The sequence below is a fragment of the Camelina sativa genome, chromosome 9 (genome assembly GCF_030686135.1).
Source record: "Camelina sativa cultivar CO46 ecotype springtype chromosome 9, ASM3068613v1".
Taxonomy (NCBI): Eukaryota; Viridiplantae; Streptophyta; class Magnoliopsida; order Brassicales; family Brassicaceae; genus Camelina; species Camelina sativa.
The window spans coordinates 33,096,686-33,119,602 of record NC_141888.1 but is presented as its reverse complement, the minus strand read 5'-3'; the positions used below and the strand labels follow the sequence as shown (position 1 = coordinate 33,119,602).

At 36.7% G+C, this 22,917-nt stretch overlaps 6 protein-coding genes and 1 pseudogene across 7 annotated transcripts; 4 read left to right on the top strand and 3 right to left on the bottom strand.

The window, feature by feature from the left end:
• Window positions 1–44: 44 nt before the first annotated feature.
• LOC104712506 (uncharacterized) lies at window positions 45–1,420 on the top strand. Its single transcript, XM_010429422.3, has 4 exons — window positions 45–309; window positions 502–636; window positions 846–932; window positions 1,032–1,420. The coding sequence occupies exons 1-4, from the start codon at window positions 148–150 to the stop codon at window positions 1,254–1,256; spliced, it is 609 nt and encodes a 202-aa protein (XP_010427724.1). The 5' UTR covers window positions 45–147; the 3' UTR covers window positions 1,257–1,420.
• A 102-nt stretch (window positions 1,421–1,522) lies between these two features.
• Window positions 1,523–4,438, top strand: LOC104712505 (phenylalanine--tRNA ligase, chloroplastic/mitochondrial). Its single transcript, XM_010429420.3, has 10 exons — window positions 1,523–2,000; window positions 2,126–2,319; window positions 2,417–2,623; window positions 2,720–2,837; window positions 2,984–3,060; window positions 3,228–3,407; window positions 3,488–3,532; window positions 3,646–3,750; window positions 3,873–3,986; window positions 4,218–4,438. The coding sequence occupies exons 1-10, from the start codon at window positions 1,796–1,798 to the stop codon at window positions 4,266–4,268; spliced, it is 1,296 nt and encodes a 431-aa protein (XP_010427722.1). The 5' UTR covers window positions 1,523–1,795; the 3' UTR covers window positions 4,269–4,438.
• Window positions 4,439–5,186: 748 nt separating this feature from the next.
• LOC104712504 (uncharacterized) lies at window positions 5,187–6,914 on the bottom strand (annotated as a pseudogene).
• A 716-nt stretch (window positions 6,915–7,630) lies between these two features.
• LOC104712503 (putative N-acetylglucosaminyl-phosphatidylinositol de-N-acetylase) lies at window positions 7,631–10,583 on the bottom strand. Of its 2 annotated transcripts, none has more exons than XM_010429418.3 (11): window positions 10,008–10,583; window positions 9,443–9,551; window positions 9,293–9,353; window positions 9,127–9,197; window positions 8,923–8,987; window positions 8,781–8,825; window positions 8,617–8,697; window positions 8,456–8,523; window positions 8,332–8,380; window positions 8,086–8,240; window positions 7,631–7,974 (listed from the first exon to the last, which is right to left on the bottom strand). In XM_010429418.3, exons 2-11 carry the CDS (start codon window positions 9,549–9,551, stop codon window positions 7,905–7,907), a joined length of 774 nt encoding a protein of 257 aa, XP_010427720.1. In that variant the 5' UTR covers window positions 10,008–10,583; the 3' UTR covers window positions 7,631–7,904. The 2 variants fall into 2 exon arrangements, with proteins under 2 accessions (XP_010427720.1, XP_087323867.1); XM_087467741.1 differs by having other exon boundaries at window positions 8,923–9,006; window positions 10,008–10,095.
• Window positions 10,584–13,941: 3,358 nt separating this feature from the next.
• LOC104712501 (basic leucine zipper 61) lies at window positions 13,942–16,704 on the top strand. Its single transcript, XM_010429417.3, has 4 exons — window positions 13,942–15,346; window positions 15,529–15,619; window positions 15,729–15,855; window positions 16,238–16,704. The coding sequence occupies exons 1-4, from the start codon at window positions 14,724–14,726 to the stop codon at window positions 16,384–16,386; spliced, it is 990 nt and encodes a 329-aa protein (XP_010427719.1). The 5' UTR covers window positions 13,942–14,723; the 3' UTR covers window positions 16,387–16,704.
• Window positions 16,705–18,033: 1,329 nt separating this feature from the next.
• On the bottom strand, window positions 18,034–21,628 carry LOC104712500 (uncharacterized). The gene is made up of 2 exons (XM_010429416.3): window positions 18,567–21,628; window positions 18,034–18,206 (listed from the first exon to the last, which is right to left on the bottom strand). The coding sequence occupies exon 1, from the start codon at window positions 20,961–20,963 to the stop codon at window positions 18,579–18,581; it is 2,385 nt and encodes a 794-aa protein (XP_010427718.1). The 5' UTR covers window positions 20,964–21,628; the 3' UTR covers window positions 18,034–18,206; window positions 18,567–18,578.
• Window positions 21,363–22,482, top strand: LOC104712499 (PLASMODESMATA CALLOSE-BINDING PROTEIN 5). The gene is made up of 3 exons (XM_010429415.3): window positions 21,363–21,696; window positions 21,831–21,858; window positions 22,073–22,482. The coding sequence occupies exons 1-3, from the start codon at window positions 21,363–21,365 to the stop codon at window positions 22,221–22,223; spliced, it is 513 nt and encodes a 170-aa protein (XP_010427717.1). The 3' UTR covers window positions 22,224–22,482.
• The last annotated feature ends 435 nt before the right edge of the window (window positions 22,483–22,917 follow it).

Sequence of the window (22,917 nt, the reverse complement as noted above, 5' to 3'; positions counted from 1 at the left end):
GTAATTTTCAGAAACTGTATAAAATAAAAAATGCTATATTTCCTTGCCGGGCAAGGTCTGATTTTTTTTTCTTTGGTCTGATTTGGGTCTTAAAGAATAAAGAGAGTAAGGCCTAAAAACCCCAAAGCTAAAACCTTTCTTCTCTCCATGAGCCAGCCGAAGTCTCTGGTGCAACAGACCATGGTCCTGCCGCTTCTGAAGCTAGGAACCCTAGCTCTTCGAACTATCTGCAAACCCATCGCTAATCGCCTTAAAAAAGAAGCTGGTGTTCATCCCAGATTCCGTCAATTCATCATCAACATTGCACAGGTATATGAACTTAAACCCCCAAATGCTCCGATCTTTGGTATACCTGTGATCTGATTGCATAAAGTTTCTCTCTGGATAGTGTTGGAGATAGCCAAATTCCTGATTTTTCTGAATCAAGGGTTTATGAAAAGCTTCTAAATTGATTTACTTTTTTTTTTGTGTGTGTGTGTGTTGCTCAAAAAATTGTGACAGGCGAATCATAGATTTACAACAAAGTTACAAAGACGTGCTTCTGGTCGTGTGACTGATGCTGTTATTCGCCCTTTAAACGAAGAGCGAGCTGTTCAAGCCGCTGCTGATCTTCTAGGGGAACTCTTTGCCTTCACGGTATCTTACTTAGAGATCTTCTTGATTGCTTAAAGGACTCCTTAAAGGAGACGTTATTTATTGATTGTTTCAATGAAGCTGTTCTGCATCTGCAAGATTCCCTGCAGTTGAAGTCATTATCACATGAATAAAGATCATTTGCCTCGCCTTAATTGAACTTGTTTTCATCAAATTCAATTGGTTCTGAAATAGATTGTTCTCTTCTTAAGGTTGCAGGGGCGGCTCTTGTCTACGAGGTGCAGAGAAATGCCAGAGGAGAAGCGAAGAAAGAAGAGAAGAGACAACAAGAACTAGCTGTGAGCTCTTCTATATTCCCCACATGTTAAACTATGATGTCTCTGTTTGCATCTCTTTTGGATATCAATCATGTTAACTTCTGTGCTTATGTTTACCAGGAAATCAGACAAAAACATGAGAAGATGGAGAAAGAAATTGAAGAAATGAAACAAAGATGCAGCTTGCTTCAAGAAGAGCTTTCTAAGCCGCTTAATGTTCAGGTTTCTAAGCCGCTTAATGAAGAGGTTCCTAAGCCAAGAGGATTAGCTTGGCTCTTCAACTACATGTGTTGGCAGAGTACTACTGATCAGAAGATACCCGTAGCAGAACTAAAAACCTCATAGATGGTTCTGTTTCTTTGCAAAGCTTTTTAAAGCTTGTTACTTGTAGATAAGTTTCAGATATAACTAGAGAGATATGTTAACTGCTGAAGAGAAGAGATATGTCTTCGTTTAGGCTTGGACCAATTTATCTCATAAACCGTAATTCCACATTCTTCTTACATTGATAATGTCGTTCCTGTTTTTTTAACTTTTATCTCAGTCTTTCTCAAAAACACACACCAAGATTGGAAAAGTCTATAAAATACAGGTAGGTGTAACATCAAGGTGCAATACCTGAATTATGAAGTGCTCAATACGCAATTTTCCTCAATTCAAGGAAAGGGGTAAAATAGTAAAACCATACGATTCAATCCATAAAAATTTCCAAAACCCTACTGCTTTCTAATTCGACACGTCATCATCTCTCCCACTCATCGGAGATTTTCTCCTCTTTCTCTTTACAGCCGCCAATCGCCGCCGCGATTTTCTTCATATCGGAGACTTGTCTCCTCCTCCTCTCTTCATCGACGGTGTTTTAACTCTCAGGATTTGGAGACGTCATGACTATTTTCTCAGTTCACTCCACTATCTTCAGTCGAGCTTCAGTGGTTCTTCTCTCTAGCAATGGCTTCAAGCGGTTCTCATTCGCTTCTTCGTTTTCCTCCACCGCCGTGTATTCTCCACGACTCCCTAAAGTGAAGAAGCAGCGGCGTTATCCAATCGTCTCTGCTGTTGATATTGGCGGCGTCACAATCGCTAGAAATGGTTCGTTCTTACAAGATTTGATTTTCTAAAGTTGTTTCATTTTAGCTGAAGCTCGTTCTGGGATTGTTAAATTTAACATCTTTTTAATACTCTTAATTATGATGTGTTCAATGTACACTTGACAGATGTGGTGAAAGATGATGATCCTACAAACAATGTACCAGACTCGATTTTCTCTAAGCTAGGAATGCAGCTACACAGAAGAGATAAGCATCCGATTGGGATCTTAAAGAATGCTATCTACAACTACTTTGATTCCAATTACGCTAAAAAGTTTGAGAAGTTCGAAGACCTTTCCCCTATTGTTACCACAAAGCAAGTAAGTTCTCCATTCTCAAAGTTTGTACTTTTTGTGGAAATATCACTTGGTTTTCAATGTAATTATTCTTAAGAGTTTTTTTTTGTTTGGGTACCAGAACTTTGATGATGTGCTAGTTCCTGCTGATCATGTAAGCAGAAGTCTTAATGACACCTACTATGTAGACCCTCAAACTGTTTTGAGATGCCATACAAGTGCTCACCAAGCTGAACTGTTGAGGAAAGGTCATAGTCGTTTCCTTGTTACTGGGGATGTTTACCGTAGAGATTCTATTGATTCTACTCATTATCCGGTTTTCCATCAGGTGTTCTACTCTCGACGTCCCTCTGTTTTTTTTAGTTTGTTGTTTTGCAAGACTTCATGTCTTTCTTGTACTAGTTGTTTATGTTATCTATTACAGATGGAAGGTTTTTGTGTTTTCTCTCCTGAGGACTGGAACGAGTCTGGCATGGATCCCACTTTATATGCCGCTGAGGATTTAAAGAAATGTCTCGAGGGATTGGCACGCCACTTATTTGGTAAGTTAAGATCCATTATACAATAGAAATTACATGGATGATAGTTTGTTATAGTAGTGTAGGATGATGATCTCGTTAACCTCAAAAGAAAGTGGGGAAATGTATATGAAACGGTTAAATATGAACTTCATTTTTTTGGCTGCCAGGTTCTGTGGAGATGAGATGGGTTGATACATACTTCCCATTTACCAATCCATCTTTTGAGCTTGAGATATATTTTAAGGTAATCTTTTGTTTTCCTATCTGATATATTGCATGACTATGCTTTAAAAAGACATATTTCTATTTTTGTGTGGTCTTCTTTTCCCAAAAAGATATAGATGTTATTGGCTGGAAATTACAAACTTCAGTTTCTCAACTAACGTAAGCTTTATCTGGTAATCGATTCAGGAAGACTGGTTGGAGGTTTTGGGCTGTGGGGTGACCGAGCAAGTAATTTTGAAACAAAGTGGATTAGAAAATAAGGTTGCTTGGGCCTTCGGACTTGGACTTGAGAGACTTGCTATGGTTTTGTTTGACATCCCTGATATAAGACTTTTCTGGTCATCCGATGAACGATTCACGGCCCAGGTGATAACTTAAAAAAAGGAGATAAATCATCTAAAATGTGAGTTCTTTTCTCACATCAATGTATTTGATGGTACATGCAGTTTGGAAAAGGAGAACTTGGAGTCAAATTCAAGCCATACTCAAAGGTTAAACGTTTCTTTCCATCTTCATGTCCATGTCTTGTAGACAAATGAAGTTTAGTTCAAGACCAATTTGTCTTGCAAGTTTTAACGATGGCAAATGAAATCTTGTTCTGCAGTATCCTCCTTGTTACAAGGACATCAGTTTCTGGATTAGTGATGCATTCACAGAGAATAACTTTTGTGAAGTTGTTAGAGGAATTGCTGGGGATCTTGCTGAAGAGGTACATACCTTATCTTTTTATTAGTTAGGAGAAAATACCAAGAATCAAGCTTATTTTCAGTTTTACTTGTATCATCACGTTCTTCAGAGTGATTGTTTATAGCCTTTATCATCGATGTACAGGTGAAGTTAATTGACAAATTCACCAATAAGAAAGGGATGACGAGTCATTGTTACAGAATTGTGTTCCGTTCAATGGAGCGCTCTCTTACGGACGAGGAGGTCAATGATTTGCAGGTAATCATATTTGTGTCTCCGTTCTACATTAATCCGGGATATAACATTGAGAAAAAGGCACAAAAGAAAACTTATTCACGAGTAAGGAAGTCAAAACCTTTTTTTAGCTGAAAGGACACTTTTTCAAAGAACCAACCATAAGAAAAAGTCGTAATAGGAAGGTAGCATTTGTGTTGTTATATGTTGTTAAGTGTTAAACGGGTTTTGAAATGGTGATTTATCGAAATGCAGAGCAAAGTGCGTGATGAGGTGGAGAAGAAGCTAAATGTTGAATTAAGGTGAGAATTTTGAAAAGTAGAGTTGTATTGCAGACAGATGATGAGCATTTCAGGTTTGACATTGTTATTCCTACTTAAAATTTGTTTACTTCTGGCTGAATTGCATTACTCTCGAATAAAAATAGATGTACATTTGTTTTTGTTATTAAAGGAAATGAAAATAAGGTGGCTCCATGTCTTATGCTTCAACTTGGCAAGCTTTTGTGACTGTTTACATCTGAATAGTTATTAGTCAAGTGTTTTACACAAAGTAATTATACAGAATGCCAAATCAATAAATCGTCAATGATCCAACATTACAAGCTACCGTATTTGTTCAAAATTGTTTAACCATTGCCTCAGACAAGAGCTCGTTACCTGAGTAGCCTCAAAATCTGACTCAAGGAATGATACACTAGTTAGAACTTAATCAAGTATGACCTTACAAGTTTAGCTAAACAAAATTAGTTATTAGTTATTTTCCACTGCACATCAAATCCGAAACCAGACAAGAGTATTATGAAGAAGCTTCATAATAATCAATCAAACCTATAACATCACTTGAAGTCTGAAATCTTCATGATAGGAGCTTCTCTGTCTTTGAAGACTGGTCTTGCCTCAACAAGACAAAAGATGTGTTTGCATAAACTCTTGTCTGTAACCTTGCAGGAAAATAACAAACAGAATCATTTTGATAATGATCAGACATTATTACAACAACTTGTCAATAAAATAGAAGCAAACAAGTCAATTCACCTCACTTATTATCTCTCCAGGATGATAAAACTGTTTTTAAGAAAGCGTATCGATGAAGCTTTTGTCCAGTCTCCCATCATGTAACATATTAGTGACCAAGCCAAAGGTCGAAGCATCTCCAACAAACCCACAACTCCTCATTTCTTTGATGAGTTGAGCTGATGCGGTTTCGTCACCATCTCTTAGATGTGCCCTGATCAGCGTATTATAGGTACCACTATCTGGGAGAGGCCCATCTTCTTTCATTTTTCTAAACAAGGCATCAGCTTTGTGCAGTAACCGCTTCCCACAAAAGCCTGAGATCATCGTTGTGTAGGTCACAACATCAGGCTTCAATCCTTTAACGCTGAGGCTACAAAATAAATCCCACGCTTCTCCCACCTTACCAGCCTTGCACATCCGATCAATCACAGTAGTATATATAAAAATATTAAGTTCCATTTCACTCTTTTGCATATACTTGAATACCACCAATGCTTTCTCTAGCTTCCCGTTTTTACAAAGTCCATCTAACAAAATGCTGTAAGTCATGATATCGGGAGGGACACCATCAGATTCCATCTGTCTGAATACCATTTCGGCAGAATCACAATCATTAGCGTGAAAAAAACCTTGGATAAGAGTGGTGTAAGTGACTGTGTTGGCAACCAATCCCCTTTGAGACATCTCGTGGAAGAGTTGCATACCATCCTTTACCCTTTTGCACTTGCAAAATCCCTTTATAAGAGTATTGTATGTCACTACGTCTGGTAGACAATCTTTGCTAACCATGAACTCAAACATATGCTTAGCCTTGTCTAGGAGATGGTGCATACAAAACCCATTGATGAGTGAATTGTAAGTGAAAATATAAGGATCTAGAGACCTTCGGATCATCTCCTTGTACAACTTTTCAGCCTCTAAAAGCTTCCCCTCTTTCACAAACGCATCGATCAATGCATGGAAAGTAACAACATCGGGGTTGATTTCCCTCCCGATCATATCGCTTAGTAGCCGAGAAGCATCAGTCCATCTTCCGTAATTACAAAGGCAACTAATGAGGCAGCTGTAGGTAAAAACATCCGGTCTGATTCCTTTGATCTCCACCATTACATTGAATAGGTCAATTGCATCAATTCACATGCTTGTATTTGCAAAGAGCATCGATGACTGTGTTGTAGATTACAACATTGGCATCTATTTTCCCTTGATCCATCTTCTTCAACAATCTTAAAGCCAAATCAGTATCACCTCTCTTACATATTCCGTGTACTACCACACCGTAAGTAACTAGACTCGGTTGACAACCTTTCACAACCATCCATTCAACTAAAGCCACAGCTTCTGAGACCTTGTTGTGGAGAAAAAGCCCATGGATAAGAGTTGTAAATGTCACCGTATTGGGTTGATACCCCATTGCAACCATCTGATCAACCAAAGCTAGGGCATCAGAAATCCTCCTCTTACTGTGACAGAAACCATTAACAAGAGAAGAAAGCGTGACAATGCTGGGCTCATAAGTCATAACCGAGTTTCATCATCTTCCCCAGAATAGCTAAAGCAAGAGAGAGTTGACAAGAGCGGCAGAAACAGTTTATGAGAATACTGTATGTATAGAGATCATGTGAAATCCCCAGCTTTTGCATCTTCTCCCCCAAGGAGATGACAAGATCGAACTTCTTCATCTTAGCAATTGCACTCAACAATTTGTTAAACTCAATGATTGGAGGGCGTGGACGAGACTTGACCATCTCACTGAACAAACCAACTGCATCATCTAACTTTAAATCACTCATCCCATTTCTACTCACTTTCTCTCTATAATCACCAGCAAAATCTCTTCGTCCCCAGCAAAGATCAAAGGTAGAAGGAGCAAGATTACCTTTCCCCTGAAGATTCCGGCGAACAAATCTATTCGCCGTCTCGATGAAATCGATCTCTGCATCTTATCGATTTGACTTCCTTCTCAATCTTAACTCTCACTCTCACTCTCTCTCTTACACGGAGAGAAACGCTAACCGGTGCGGTTCTGGTTCAGAACCCGGTTTGAATTTGAAGTGGTAATGTTTCTTTCTCTTCCTTTTATTTTATGTACTACTAAGTAAACCGGTTTTACAAGCAAGAAATATAATATCTTAAATCAATTTCTCTGTTTACTTTGGTGATGGCTATTTTTTGGTTCCTCCAAATATGTATCACTGATATGCTACCATACTGTAATCCCGAAAAGGTAAAAGAAGATTATAACTTAACTTATAGCAAAGATCATTTAAAGTATTGAAAATTTCCATGATAGAAGCTTCTCTGACTTTGAGAATCATTCTTTGTGTTAACTGGACAACAACAGTATGCATCAGCTCTTAAAGAAAGGGATGACGAGTCATTGTTACAGAATCGTGTTCCGTTCAATGGAGCGCTCTCTTACGGACGAGGAGGTCAATGATTTGCAGGTAATCGTAGTTCTACATTAATCTGGGATATAACATTGAGAAAAAGGCACTTATTAACGAGTAAGGATGCCATAACCTTTTTTTAGCTGAAATGACACTATTTCAAATAAACCAACCATAAGAAAAAGTCGTAATAGGAAACACGATTGAACGAGTAAGATGATGAGCATTTCATGTTTGACATTGATATTCCAACATAAAATTTGTTTACTTCTGGCTGAATTGCATTACTCGCAAATAAAAAAAATATATGTACATTGGTTTTTGTTATTAAAGGAAATAAAAATAAGGTGGCTCTATGTCTTATGCTTCAACTTGGCAAGCTTTTGTGACTGTTTTTACACAAAATAATTATACAGAATGCCAAATCAATAAATCGTCAATGAACCAACATTACAAACTACCGTATCTGTTCAAAATTGTTTAACCATTGCCTCAGACAAGAGCTCGTTAGCTGAGTAGCCTCAAAATCTGACTCAAGGAATGATTCTATTAAGTGTATTCGTGTATGTGTAGCTTGAAAACGAAACAAAAAGCTTCCGAAACCTGCACAATCACAAACAAAGAAAAAACAGAGGTTCATGTTTCAGTTGTTACCATTCACATTCATCATGGTCAGAGGTAAAAAAAAGTATATCATATCTGGTGGAGACATACCAAACCCATTGGCTTAAATGTTGTGCCATTGCTTTGAAGCTTCTCCAAGGCTGCTCGTTTATGATGATTACATTACTTGGATGTTTTTTGGCGGATAAAATTGACAGCCAAATGTCGACAGGTCCACAGTACTTGCGAAAGATATTTAGGCTTACCTGGTGTACAAAGCATTTAATCTTTTAGCTGAATCGAGTAAGAGAGCTTGCAGATACCTTTCAGTTCCAAGAAAATAAAGTAATGACTTACGAGTTCCCAAGCTTTGATATGTCTTCCTGAATTAGTCTGCAAGAACGTTCTGCACGTACAACAGAGTGATTAGGAAGGATTCTGCGATTTCATGACTCAGGGATTGAAAGAATTCTTAACGTACAATACTCCACGATGCACATCTCGGTGATTGCAATGACCAGAAACACCATAGTTATCGAATGTTATGATCTGAAAGCAGCTCACAGAGAATCAGATGCGGAAATATATCTAAGTTATACCGTGATGAGTGTCTTTAACTAGGTTTTAAGAGCCAAGTCATACCGTGTGGATATCGTGTTTAGTGACTTCTTCTTCAATAATTTCTGTTAGCAAATCATGGTTCCATACTTGCCCAAAGCCATCCTGAAAGAGAGAATATTATATACTTGTTCCCTCAAATGATATGGAATGATAAACATGTGCTGGGGAGATAAATTTGCACTGACCTGTAAACTTGGATGGTCCAGAACTTTTAACTGTTGAAGCGGAACCTGCATCACGTTCGATATATATATTATTAGCAAACACGCTTTTACTGAAAGGACAAGAAACATGTCACAGATGCTTTCTTTGTCAAATTGGATTTACCTTGAGCACTGCACACGCCTGATGCAGCTCATCTTTTCTAATGTTTCCCATACCATCAGCGTTACCTGAAACATATAGATTCATCTATAGTATCCAAAATGAATTCCAAACTGCATTTCAGTAGAATCCTTTTACTAACCAATTCCACAACTTTGAAAAGGAAAAGTAAAACAACCACCTAAAAAGTATGATAGAGCATATTACCTGTAGACAAGCATAATACGTGAAGATTGTATACATTGGACGTTAAGTAGTTTATCGTTGGAGAAAAGAACCTGTCAAGAAATGTCAAAGACATATCTCTCAGCAAAACAGAAGTTACTATTCTCGATCAATCAACATCCGAAGAGATGCAAGCTCAAAAACTCACATTGACTCATCATCAGGATGTGCTATGACGAACATCACATTTTTCTTTTGAGGGGTTTTACCTGAAATCCAAAGACAATGAGATATCAAATTCTGCATCAAATATTAGCATTAACGTAAATCAGTAATAAACCAGTTTCTGGCTACTTGCCATCATCAAGAATAGTAGCTCGGGAGCTAGATGTTGCTCCGAAGAAAACTTTGCATAAAGAAGCCACCCAGATAACAATCAGAGAAAGAGAAACCACAAGCCATGCCATCTGAAACCATAGATGATATACGAATCAATACAAAGTTTTCAGCATATTCTGAAGAAATGGAGAAACCCCAAGAAGAAAGTAATAAAACAAAGACTGATCAAGTCTAACAAATAATAAGTCTTACTTGTTTCTTGATAGATCTAATTCATACAAATAAGTCGAACTTAACTCATTTAAGGTGAGCAGCTCAGAGACTTGTTCAATTTAAAGAATGAACAGAGCAGACAAGTAAACAAAAAGTTTCAAACTTTGTAAGCTAATCAAGCTCAGAATATGAATGAAGAACCGTAGAATTGAAAATCAGTTTCAAAGACACTCTTGTTTGCCCAAATTCGCAGAGTCATGAATCCACATTGGAGATAAACATAACAGAAACATTCTCTCATTCCCAAGGATCAAGCTAAGGGGAGATCAGAGACTGAAACAACAAAACCAAAGAAGAGGAAGAGAACCTACAGAAGCTGCGGGTGAGAAAGTAAGAGCTTGATGACGGCGACGAGGCGGCGTTGGAGGCTGATCGACGGCGAAGAGGGAGGAAGGAAGCGATCGATGTAATACGACGGAGACTTTTTCTCACGAAATTATTTGGGCTTTCAAAAGGGCCCAACTAACTACAGGCCCAGATTACGGAGTCGGGTCATACGTTGGATCTTCGTCGGAGAAAGATGATTGTATTTACGACTTTGCCCCTTAGTACATAACCAAAAAAAAAAAAAAAAAACTCTTAAAAATACTTTCAACAACCCATACTATAATTTAAACGATAATTTCCCCTTTAATATACTTCCAAGTTCCAACAATACTATAATTTATAAGAAAGTTAAAATAAACTAAAAATAAAGGTTTAATAAGGGCTCTAAAAAATATAGTCATATACCGTAAAAAAAAAGTTAATAGCTCAAAAAATAAATAAAATTACTATATAATGAAACAACCAAAAATATAGAAATTGTTTTGTGATTGTGCAGAGAAGCCGGACTTTTGTAAGAAAATGATGAGTTCACGAGTTAAACTAAAACTATACTTTACCTTATCTAATTAGGACAAGGACCATAAAGTATAAAAGAAATTTCCCGACAGATCAAACTGCCTTCACGTTACTTATGCTCCCACCTTATTATATACTGTTATCATATATACAAACTGCCTTTTGATTATTATTCTTTCAGATCAAGCTTTTTTCCCCCAATTCACCAAAAACACAGTAACATGCATAATGATTAGTCACAAGTTGAACTTATATTAAAAATTCGATGCTTTTCTTCTCTTTTTCTATAGTATATTATATTATGAACGCGTAACTTCCGTGTGAATCATCATCCATCAGTTAAGAAATACCTACGATTTTTCAATAAAATTTATATGTATATATATATATATCACGAAAACAAATGGTACGATCAAACCATAACACTTGTTTTTACCATGTATCTGTGTTCATGTCAGATGTATAATTCGCAGAAAACAAACGCGTGATATATAATCACCATATATATTATAAAGCTTTTGTGATTTGGTTGTAATTAAATAGGAATTGGATCAGAAAAGATGCAGTACTATACTCTTGTGATTTGTGACCTTATATGACAGTGAAAAAACATGTACGAATCGTTACGGAAGATTCCGTATGTATGTTTTTTGTTCTTACTAATTTTATCTCCATATTCTTTATTTATTACAATTTTTTTTGTTTTTGGTTTGCTTCTGATCATATATACAATATATATTGTTATTATTATTTTAGATGAAAGATTCTACAGAACGTATTTTGGCTTATACGGAAAATCTAAAAACAAGATGTATATTCTGAAATTGGTTTTGTAATTTATTTACTCTTCAACTAAAACCCTAGTTAGCTTTTTTAACAATTTGGTGTCATGACATGAAAGCCTTAAGCCTACATTAATTACTAGTGTATCGAATAATCTGTCACATTTGATTGGTCTTGTCAGATATTGCGATTCTCAATGCTCAATCATTTTGCTGGTCATCAACATATTACTAAGCTAGTAGTAAAATGCATTTTTGAAATTTGTGCAATTCATTTCTCCATAATACTTGGAAATAAACCCATCTTTTTTATCCATACATTCGAGCTGTTGTTTGTTTTTCAATGGATTTAGATTAGATCGGTCTGCATAAATGTAAATATAACTCACTTTTAATCTCTTTTAGCTTATATTTTTTCTCAATTATCTCATTTTTGACGTAATGTATTTTCTTATAAATTTTGCAATGTTGTCTACGATTCACAATAATAATATATCTTTTTCAAAAAAAAAAAAACAATATTATACAAAACCTTGCGGACCACAGTATGCTTATATAAGATATGTGCATATATATATGCACATGTGAAGCAGAATTGGGTGGATTAAGAATGTGAGGAGAAGCACATGGAAGCACACTTGCATGAACATGTTTGTATTCATAGGCAACCACTTTCAAGTTTTATATAATGACTAATTGCAAACATTATTACCACTTTTTTTTCTTTTTGGTGAAATCAAACATTACTACGCCTACTAGAATATTACTTATTGTGTACTTAATTATTACTTCTTCTTTTTTTTTTTGTATACCGGAAAATTCTCTTGTTTTTTTTTAATATGTAAAATTAATTTCTTGCCAAACATGGTAACTTCAGACCAAATATAGTACTTCAGACCAACATGGTATTTATCTTTTTTTTTTTCTTTTTTTTTTGATAACCCAAGTATTTCAATACTTCCTGAAATAAATCGGTTCGCTTGAACTAGTCACGTGGACGACCAAATGGCACTCCACGTGTCAGCTCCTAGACGCTGCAGCCCGTATAGAATTCATGATGGCAGGTACTTCAGCTGAGGGTTCTTTACCACCAAAGCTAGAAACTCCGGTTATATTTATCTTTTGATACAAAGTTTCCTCTCAAAGAGAAACTTGAATTCGGGTATAAACTCAAAAAGAAAACAAGTTTCGATATGGTTTAGCCACACTTATCTTTTTATATTTGTTTTTAATTTTCACCTCTTTAACTAAAAATTATTTGATAATGCACTTAACTTATATCCCTTAAACTAATCATATGATTCGCCAATGCCGTATATGCTATAATTTCCACTAATTGAGTTTTTTTAAAACAGTTTTTCGTTGGCAAAAGGTGCCATCATTCTACGTCCAATACTTTGGTTAAACTGTTATTTCAAAATTCTACTAATTATCGTCGAATTCCATTTTCCCGTAGCTTTTAAAAAATATTTTTGCCGGGCTTGTTGTAGAAATTTTGTAGTTTGGTCTTATGTAGAAATTAAAGAGAATATTCTTAGAGTACTATGTTAGAGGACCACCATTGATGTTTGGATTGTTTGGAGTAAAAAGTGTATTAAAAACATTTAGATTGAATTGTATGTATCATATGAATAGTGAAACAATAGACTGTTTGAACGACGAACCATTGAAAAACTTAGAACTAGGAAATAATTTCATAACCTTTATTTTTTCTTCTAGCTAGATGCATATAATTTTGTTTTAACAACTTATAATTTAATACATACATACTATTGTAGCAATCTAATTTTAACCGAAACAAGTTCTTATTTACATTTTTTTTTTGGTTCTCATTAGGCATCTATTTTATAAAAGTTTGTATTTTTTAGTTTCCTTTTTCATCATCTATATACAAAATTTCGATCCAATAAATGATCTTCTGTTTTATAAACAAATAATCAAATGGATTGGCCTACATGGGGCTTTGGTTTGGGGACAAAGCAAAAAAATAGAGAGGGAGAGGTCTCACAAGTCACAAAATATTATACAAAATAAAAACAAAGCACATGTTCTGACACATGAACATGGTTCCTTCTTCACTTCTCCTTTTCTTTCAACAGCTCATTTCTCTCTATCTCTCCACTCTTCCACTACTCTCAGCCTCCCACTAAATTCATTCTTCTCTCTTATATTTTATAATGCTTTTCTCCCCTAAATTAGCATTGCACTGTCATAAATTTCTATATATATGTTACAACTTACAACTGATGATTGGTTTCCTTGTTATTCGATTGTTATTTTAGTATAGAGGGAGTTAATTCTTTGATTGTTTATAGGGTTTGTTTATATATACACAAGCTTCTATATATAAACTAAATTGTACATGTGAAGGACAGAAAGAGAAGTGTATTAATTGCATTGGACTATTCTTCTTTGTCATTTGATAAAGTGGCCACTCTTATGCATTCAACTCATTAATGTCCATACACACTGTGTTATATAACCTTATAAAGCATTTAGGTGTAATTGCGAGTTAAACTAAGTGATAAGAGAAAGCTTACGTGTTTACTATATAATGACTCAAATGATAACATTGATATATATATATATATATGTATGTATGTATGTTCAATCTTAAAATGTCAGAAACTAAACTTACAAGTGTACTCTTCAATCGGTTAGTGGTATACACATAGTATTCATATTAAATTCATATGATATTTCCGGTAGCATTATGCCAAATGTCATCTCGTCGGACGGCCAGAAAACAAGGCGGATGAGATGATCAAACGGCGGAGAAAGGAGGAGAGAAGAGCGGGGGCATGTGGAAGAGAGAAACATAAGAATGTTTCCAAAAGATTAATATAATAACATCATACATACATACATACATTGTTTTAATATAGAGAAAAAGAAAAGTCTCTAACCAAATAATTTAGCGAAAACAAATCAAGGGGGGAGGAGGGGTTCACTAAGAGCACGTGCTGCCTGATTCTCCATTTTGCTCATCTTAAAGCTTTTCTTCTCTCTTTTTTTTTTTCTTCTTCCGAAACAGCTGTTTCATAGCTGTCCGATCTCTCTCTACCCCCATGTGACCCACTCTGAGATATAACCCTTTGAGATCGAATCCATTTCTATAATTTATTTAGCTGCTTTTTTTTTGCCTTATATTATAAAATTTATCTTATCTCATGCATCCCTCTCTCTATATCTCTTACTTCTGTTTTGTTGTATAACTACTCTTTGTTATACATAGCCATTTTAGTTACTCTGGTTTGTTTCTCATCCCTTCTCTCTCTCTCTTATGGTTCTTCCTCTGTTTCTAAATTCTTCTTGATCCTTTCGTTTCGTTTCTTTCTTTCTTTCTTTCTTCAATTCTTGATTTATAAAACATATTTTGGTGTGCCATTAAATCTCTCATTAATGGCACAACTCCCTCCAAAAATCCCAACCATGACGACGCCAAATTGGCCTGACTTCTCCTCCCAGAAACTACCTTCCATCGCCGCAACCGCAGCAGCCGCAGCAACGGCCGGACCACAGCAACAAAACCCTTCGTGGATGGATGAGTTTCTCGACTTCTCAGCGACTCGCCGTGGGACACACCGTCGTTCAATCAGCGACTCCATCGCTTTCCTAGAACCACCTTCCTCCGGCGTCGGAAACCACCACTTCGACAGGTTCGACGACGAGCAATTCATGTCCATGTTCAACGACGACGTACACAACAACCACAACCATCACCATCACACCAACAACAGCCTCAACGGCAATGTGGGTGCTACACGTTCCTCCTCCAACACCTCTACGCCGTCAGACCACAATAGCCTTAGCGACGATGACAACAAAGAAGCACCACCGTCCGATCATGATCATCACATGGACAATAACATAACCAACCAAAACAACGCCGCCGGCAACAATTACAACGAATCAGACGAGGTCCAAAGCCAGTGCAAGACGGAGCCACAGGATGGTCCGTCGGCGAATCAAAACTCCGGTGGAAGCTCTGGTAATCGGATTCACGATCCTAAAAGGGTAAAAAGGTAATTTAATCTTCTTATTTACTATTTCCAAAAAACCCCAAGGATGGTCATGCATGCACGTACAGTTATAATTAATAATCTGATAAAATTCGATATACCGTTTTTTATAAAAATAGTTAAAAAAAGTGTGTCACATCGATAAAATCTAAATTTTGTGTTTTTTTTGCTGAATTTTTCTACAGAATTTTAGCAAATAGGCAATCAGCACAGAGATCAAGGGTGAGAAAACTGCAATACATATCAGAGCTTGAACGAAGCGTTACTTCATTGCAGGTAATTTTACACACTATTAGATAATATATGTTTGTTAATGTGTTTAGTAATCAAAATTAGAATAAAAAATACTGATCAACAAATCATTTAAATTTGTGGAAAATTGAAGACTGAAGTGTCAGTGTTATCGCCAAGAGTTGCGTTTTTGGATCACCAGCGATTGCTTCTCAACGTCGACAATAGCGCTATCAAACAACGTATTGCAGCTTTAGCCCAAGATAAGATTTTCAAAGACGGTAATTTCCTTTACTTCAAATTTCCCATAAATTATTCTTTAGGAATATATAACTATACAAGGAAGTACTTGCGGCAATGCATGCTTCATACTCACAAAATTTCATGAATTATATATTGTTTTGGTAGATATTCTATTCTTTTTAAAAGGTTTATGGACATCTCTAGTAATAATTTTCATAATTTGGGTCTAGTAATTGTGATCATGAATCAAAAGATCAGTAGAATTTTGTCTGATTAAGAAGCTAGAACAACTGTCCATGTGTGCTCATATGACGACATAAGTATGTATATTAAAATGAAACATGTGACACTGTGACTACTCATTGCATGTTAATTAGGCCTATATTGACAGTAGTTGTTGTAATTTTTAATATTTTACAGCTCATCAAGAAGCTTTGAAGAGAGAAATAGAGAGACTTCGACAAGTATATCATCAGCAAAGCATCAAGAAGATGGAGAATAATGTTTCCGATCAATCTCCGGCCGATATCAAACCGTCCGTTGAGAAAGAGCAACTCCTCAATGTCTAAAGCTGTTCTCTCATTTAAGATCTTTATCTCTTCAAGGCGAAAAGATTCTTGACTATAAAACCTCTTTGTGTCAAGAAACTAATTTATCAAAGAAGAAGACTTTTTATTTATTTAATCTTATCACATTTTTTTTAAGTTGTGATGAATTTGCTTTTGGTGTATCTGATTTTTTTTTTTTTCTTATGGAGTGGGAGGGGGGAAAGTGGGAAAGATATGTAAAAAGAATTTAGCTGATTTGTTGTTTATTCAATTTTTTTGGTTGGAGTGTAAGCATTGTGTACTAATTGATGTTTTCACCGAATATTTGTTTTTCTATAATTTTTTAATTGTCAAATTTAGAGAAATCGAATAGTTAAAGATTCTCACTTTTTACATGGTTCAAATTTTTAAGTGTGGCATCCATAAAAATATAACAATTAATTAATACTTAGTTTCGATTGACAAAAAGAACATCGTTTTGGAACCATGAAATGTTTACACATAGTTTCAAGATTTATATTTGAAGTGACTGAAAGCGATTTCTCATTCCTTAAAAACTCCAACGAAATTGTTTCGTTGTTATGGAAAATGGAAATACCAATTAATTATGATGATTTAATAATATATTCAACCAGTTTTTTTTTTTAAATTTCCGTTTGAAAAGCAAAAGTGAAAATGTAAGATGTTTTACTAGCCAATGTGGCCATTTCCTTACGTAGGGACCGGACATGTAGATGATGTCATATAGAATCTAGATGGTATCTACTAAATAACAGTTAACAGAAACACGTCACAAATATTATTATAAGCTGCGGAAATACAGACCATAAACAAAAAAGGATTAATGAGTTTATGTTTTGAATCAAAACACTTTATGAGAAATTAGGGTCAAAGTGGGTCAAAATCTGAAAATGTGGGGTGAAAAAAGGGGAAAAAAGGAAGAACGTGGAGACATCTGAAAGCTAAGCTGTAAGTTCACGTGCTATGTTCCTTTGGCTGGACCACTACGGTCTTGCTACATGATTGGCTTTGTTTTCTCTACTTTACATTTTTTTTTGAAATAATGTTTAATCAAAACAAAATTATATATTTTTAATTTGTTTTGAAAGTTGAATGAGACGGTCAAAGTTAAAATAGAGGATAGAATAAAGTTACAGAAGAAAGCTACAAAGTAGCAAGGTTAATGTAAGAGGATAATTATATATTTTTTTGAAGTAGAAAAATGAAGAGGATAAGCTTAAGAAAGAAAAGAAAAAAAGACAAGAGGTTAGTGGTCTTGTGCTGGTCCTATCGGGAAATGTACGAAAGCGAGATATTGTCAGTTTCAGTGTTTTTAACTCATGTCAGTGCCAATACCAATTCGATCCTCTCATTGAGCCTTACATACACCTTTCCACTAGTCTATATAGATAAATGAAAAACTCCTTCTGCCAATATTTTTCTTTTTGGGAGAACAAACTAGAACACAACAATTTAGAGCTTGATATGTACAGAACCAATACCAAATTACAGTATATCAGACCAAACCAGCCCATTCGTCAAAAGTCTGCACTAAATCAATTTGACCTCGATTATGTACTACGGACTGGACACACACACCGAAACACTAGGAAGTCTCCAAGTAGTTCATCACAGTATGTTAACGAAACTCAAAAGATGATTTGAATGTTTACTGCTAATTAAGACTTGGCATTGATCACAAACGTTTGGTTTACATTTCCTAAGAGAAGATAAAAGAAGAGATTAGATTCGATCATCATTGTCTATCATACAATATGAGGATGGTAAATTGATGTTTGTTCAAAAGAGCTTCTTCAAAAGCTTCACCGATTTGCATAAACCTACAATATTGAGACAAAAGTCAGCTATATAGTAACTAAAAAGTTTTATATTCAATAAGCCATGGTGGAGAAAGAATAAGATAACCAAGTAGGTGGATGGATATTAATCAGGGATCACTCTGAGATAAACAATGAGAACATTTTGAGATATTTAGAATCTTATGCATATATGCTCATCTACTAATTCCGTTTTACTTTTTTGTGTGCTCATCTAATATACATAGACATCACCTATAAATGAAAAGAGTAAATTCAAGATTCCTCTATAACGACTATAGGGAGAGGATATAACGTTCTAGTAACCATTTCAACAAAAAAGGGCAAAGTTATGCTGGAAGTTTTGGTAAAGGAGTAACGTACCTTGAGAGTATCTTAAGTTTCTTCAGTAGCAGCAGCCACTTCAGATGTCTCATGATTCTTGCAATCCGAAACTGTTTCTTCTGTAGCAGCACCCACTTCAGATGTCTCATGATTCTTGCTTTCTGAAACAGTTTCTCTCAAAATCTTCGCTTCATTTTCAATCTCGATGAGTTTCTCGTTTTGCGATTCTACTGTTTCCCTGAGTTCTTCAAATGTTTTAATCCAGCGACCTTCAAACTCCTCAATCTGTCTCTTTGCTAGAGCTCGTGCTATCCTGTCTTCCTCTTCTTGCTTCAGTCTCAGCTTTTCAATTTCAGTAGTGCTCAACACCAAACCTCCGGAACCTTTAACATCCTTGTAGACCGGTTTATCATCGCGCAAAGGGCAATGTTTTCTGTGCTCTCTTGATGCCTTTTTTGTTACTTTCAAAGCCTTTCGATAACCCTCTACTACACTTGTCATCATACGAAGCTCACTCTCAAGCTTGTAGATCATCATATCTTTCCTCTGTTGCTCCTCAAACTTGGTTCTTTCCAATTCCTGAATCATTGCTGCCTTGGTTTGAAGTTCATTCATCAGATACTGCTGGTGCATAACAGATTGTTCACGCTCTCTCTCTTTCTCAGCAAATGACAACCTAGCTTTTTCCATCCAATATGCCATCTGATCAAACATCACCTCACCTGAGGGTGGTTTATCATCCCAAGAGGGTTCTTCGGTCCTCAACCTCTTATTGCCGGGGTTATGAGAGTGATAAGTAATATCGTTCTCGTGTTCAACCTCCCTCCTGTTATTACCATTCCCAAACAGAGAAGAACTACCTGAACCCATAGCCATATGCATGTCAACCCTAGAACCAAGGAAATCACCACCAATCGAATTGCCATGCATTTGTAACCCGGAGTTATAACCTAATGGAGATGCATCTCCCAACATGAGGTTCTCTTGGCCCACTCCATGAAGGGAAACACCATTTGGAAAAAAAGGAAAACCCCCATCATGCTTTTCTTTATCTTCCTCAGCTTCGTCTTCGCCAACATCTTCAATTGGTTCATCTTCACCCATTTCCATGGATCCTTCGATATGATCCTCTTCGTCTTCCTCCCTAGCACTACTAAGATTGCACCGGCGAAGGAAATGAGAACCAGCATGAGTGTCATCATTCCATGCCCACCTTTCATCCACATCTTTCTTATTCTCCTCAACATCCATTGGCTGTCCTTCAACAGGACCTCTCTCCTCCTCAGACACCATTTCTGACACAGTATCTTGCCCAAGATTCAATTCAATCATATGTTCGTCCACATACTTGTCTTCTTTCGAGTCGGTGACACCATCATCCTTTCCTGAACCTGCAGCACTAACATTTTCCTCCTTAACCTCCAAACAATCTTCTTTCGGCGATTTCACCAAAAAATCAACCTCCTTTACATCATCATCATCGTCAACATCCTCATCCACCTCAGGTGTTTCCCTTAGTAAATCTTCTTTCTGTGTTTTGATCAACAGCTGGAGATGAGAAGCAAAAAAACAATCACCGAGTAAAGGCTCAGCTTTCAGTTCTTTCTCAACCATGAACCAGAGCAATTTAGACCAATCTATCTTTTCCAAATGCTTTTGCTTAATATCCCTAGTCAATTCAACAACCTCTACAGGCATAATCCACATATCATCTCTCTGCAGTAGAACCCAAGTTGAAAGAAGCTCATCAACAAACCTAACTGATTCATCACTTTCCAGAAGTTGTCTCTCCTCCTCCGTGATATCAAACTCTTTCTTCTTAGGCAATTTCAACGCACGAGCCAAATCAGGACGGCTGACATTAATCCTTAACCCATTCACATAGCTACACCTACCCTCTGAATTATAATACGCAACAAGGTTCGCCACTAGATCTTGACGTATGTTTTGATCAAACTCCAAATGCACAAAATCCCACAGACCTAACAACTTCAACAGCTTCTCGTGCCGAGCAAAATCTAGGGTTTTACATGGCACGAAAGCAATCGGCTTCAAAGTTTTCAAAAGTACCTCAAACTTATCCTTCGCCCTCTCCTGCTGTTTCCTTTTCTTCTGATTCACTTTCTTCCGCTTCGGCGGCCCACCTCCGCGGCGGTTATTATAAGAGCCAACCGCTAGCGGCGCGTCCATATCGTCTTCTTCGTTCCTGCTTTCTTCAATCGACGCTTCTAATTGCTGATCCTTGGCTTCTGACTCCTCCGGATCCTTCAAACTCTTCTCCGTTTCTTCTAGATTTAGGGCTTTGTCGGCGACGGGATTCGCATTCTCCAACGAAACACTTCCTTGCTCACCTACTACTAAACTCGGTTTCTCAATTAAACTAGGGTTCCCAGAAAGAGCTGCTTCTACATCTGGATCTGACGAAGAAGAAGCCATAGAGAAAGCTAATTCTTTCCTCGGAAATGCTTAAACTTGAGAGTCAGTCAATTACACGACGGTCGCAACGATGACATAACAAAAAAATAAAAACCTTTCTCAACTTAATCAACCAATCACAAAACGACACGTCATCAATCCGAGCACTTAATTTCCATTCGCCGGTATTAATGTCTCACTTTTACCTCCTTTCATGGGCCGAATTAAAGGCCCAACTCAACTAAACACAATAATTGTCTCTTTGACTCTTCAGATTCGTCACACTGTTAGATCTCTCTCTCTCTCTCTCTTTCATCTTCTCCGATACCTTTAACGGTAACTTTCTAAGTGCTCTCACAGCTCAAATCAGCGGTTACGGAGAAAAAAGAAACCCCCAAAACCTTCTTCCTTTTACTCGTTATGACTCTCTCTCGTCTCTCTCTGGTCGCTGCGACGGCGGCGATGTTGATGGTGGTTGCGACTGCACAGATCGGAGGTCAAGTGTTGCAAGTGGAGTTATGGTGCGTAGCGAAGAACAACGCGGAAGATTCATCGCTACAGACGGCGATTGAGTGGGCTTGTGGTCAAGGCGGTGCTGATTGTGGTCCGATTCAGCAAGGTGGACCTTGTAACGACCCGACGGATGTTCAGAAAATGGCGTCGTTCGTTTTCAATAATTATTATCTGAAGAACGGAGAGGCTGATGAGGCTTGCAATTTCAACAATAACGCTGCTCTTACTTCACTCAATCCCAGTAAGTTAAAAAAAGCCTTTCTTCTTGTTAGGGTAGTGGAATCAGGATTATATAATGATGATCTCTTGTTTTTAAAATTCGAGTTTTAGATTCAGATTTGATACATGTGTGTGCGTGTGTGTGTGTGTTTTCAGGTCAGGGAACTTGCAAATACCCTTCGAGGTAATCAATTTCAAACTATCTTCGAGCAATTTGGTGATTTGAATTGAAGTTTGTTTCATCATGTCCTTGGAGAATTGGATTTGGTTCTTAGATATGTTCAAATACATGAAATGGATGAAGTCTCTGTGTTACCTTTGTTCACTGATGATTCACATCTCTCTATAATTAATCTCATTGTTATGTAACTCAACATTATTCTCATGATGGTGTGCAGTAAGGGAGGAGTGAACAATGGTCGAGTAGCGGATGACACTTCGATAACAGATATGAGCCGAGGTGGCAGACCGGTTTCCAGGAGTTGGATCTTGACCTTCATCTGTTTCGGCAGCTTATTGACGATGACACGAATCATTCACCATCTTTAGAGGCTCTCACACGCATGAGGAGGATACTATTTTGATCTCTCCCAGTTCAGCTTTGAAGATAAGCCTAATATCATCTAATTTTCTTTGTCTGGCATTTTGATTTTTTTATAATCCATATGCCGCTGTTAGTGATTCAAAATGTTTTGATGAATTTGTAGTGATATTTCCTTTTGTCAACGAACATATAATGATGTTATGTCATCAACCATAATCGGTTATTTATATATGCTATAATGATCTCAATTTTATGCATAGAAAATCGATTGAAGATCAGTTAAGACATCAAGAAAGAAAAAAAAACACAACAATGCAAATTCATGTTGAAAACGCAAATAGAAACAAGCCTGATGACGACAGTTAAATGTAGACATAGAGTGCTTAAACAGATTTTCAGGTTTGAACAAACTTAAGCAACAAGAGAGGGACAAAAAGTTCCACTTGATGCATTAGTTAGTTTATCAGGAAAAGAACTCTATCTGGAGCTTGTGAGCTCTGGGAAGCATTAGCAGATCCGTGCCAAGTTGCAGCCTTGCTTTTTCATCTTTTTCCCAGGCAAGCAGAGACTTTGAGCAGCTTAAGACATGGGAATTTCTCCAGGAAAGGTTCCATTTGCTTAAACACTTGTATACCTTTAGCAATTATATCAATATGAAGATGATCCAAGACACCACTACTCAGCACATTACTTATCCAA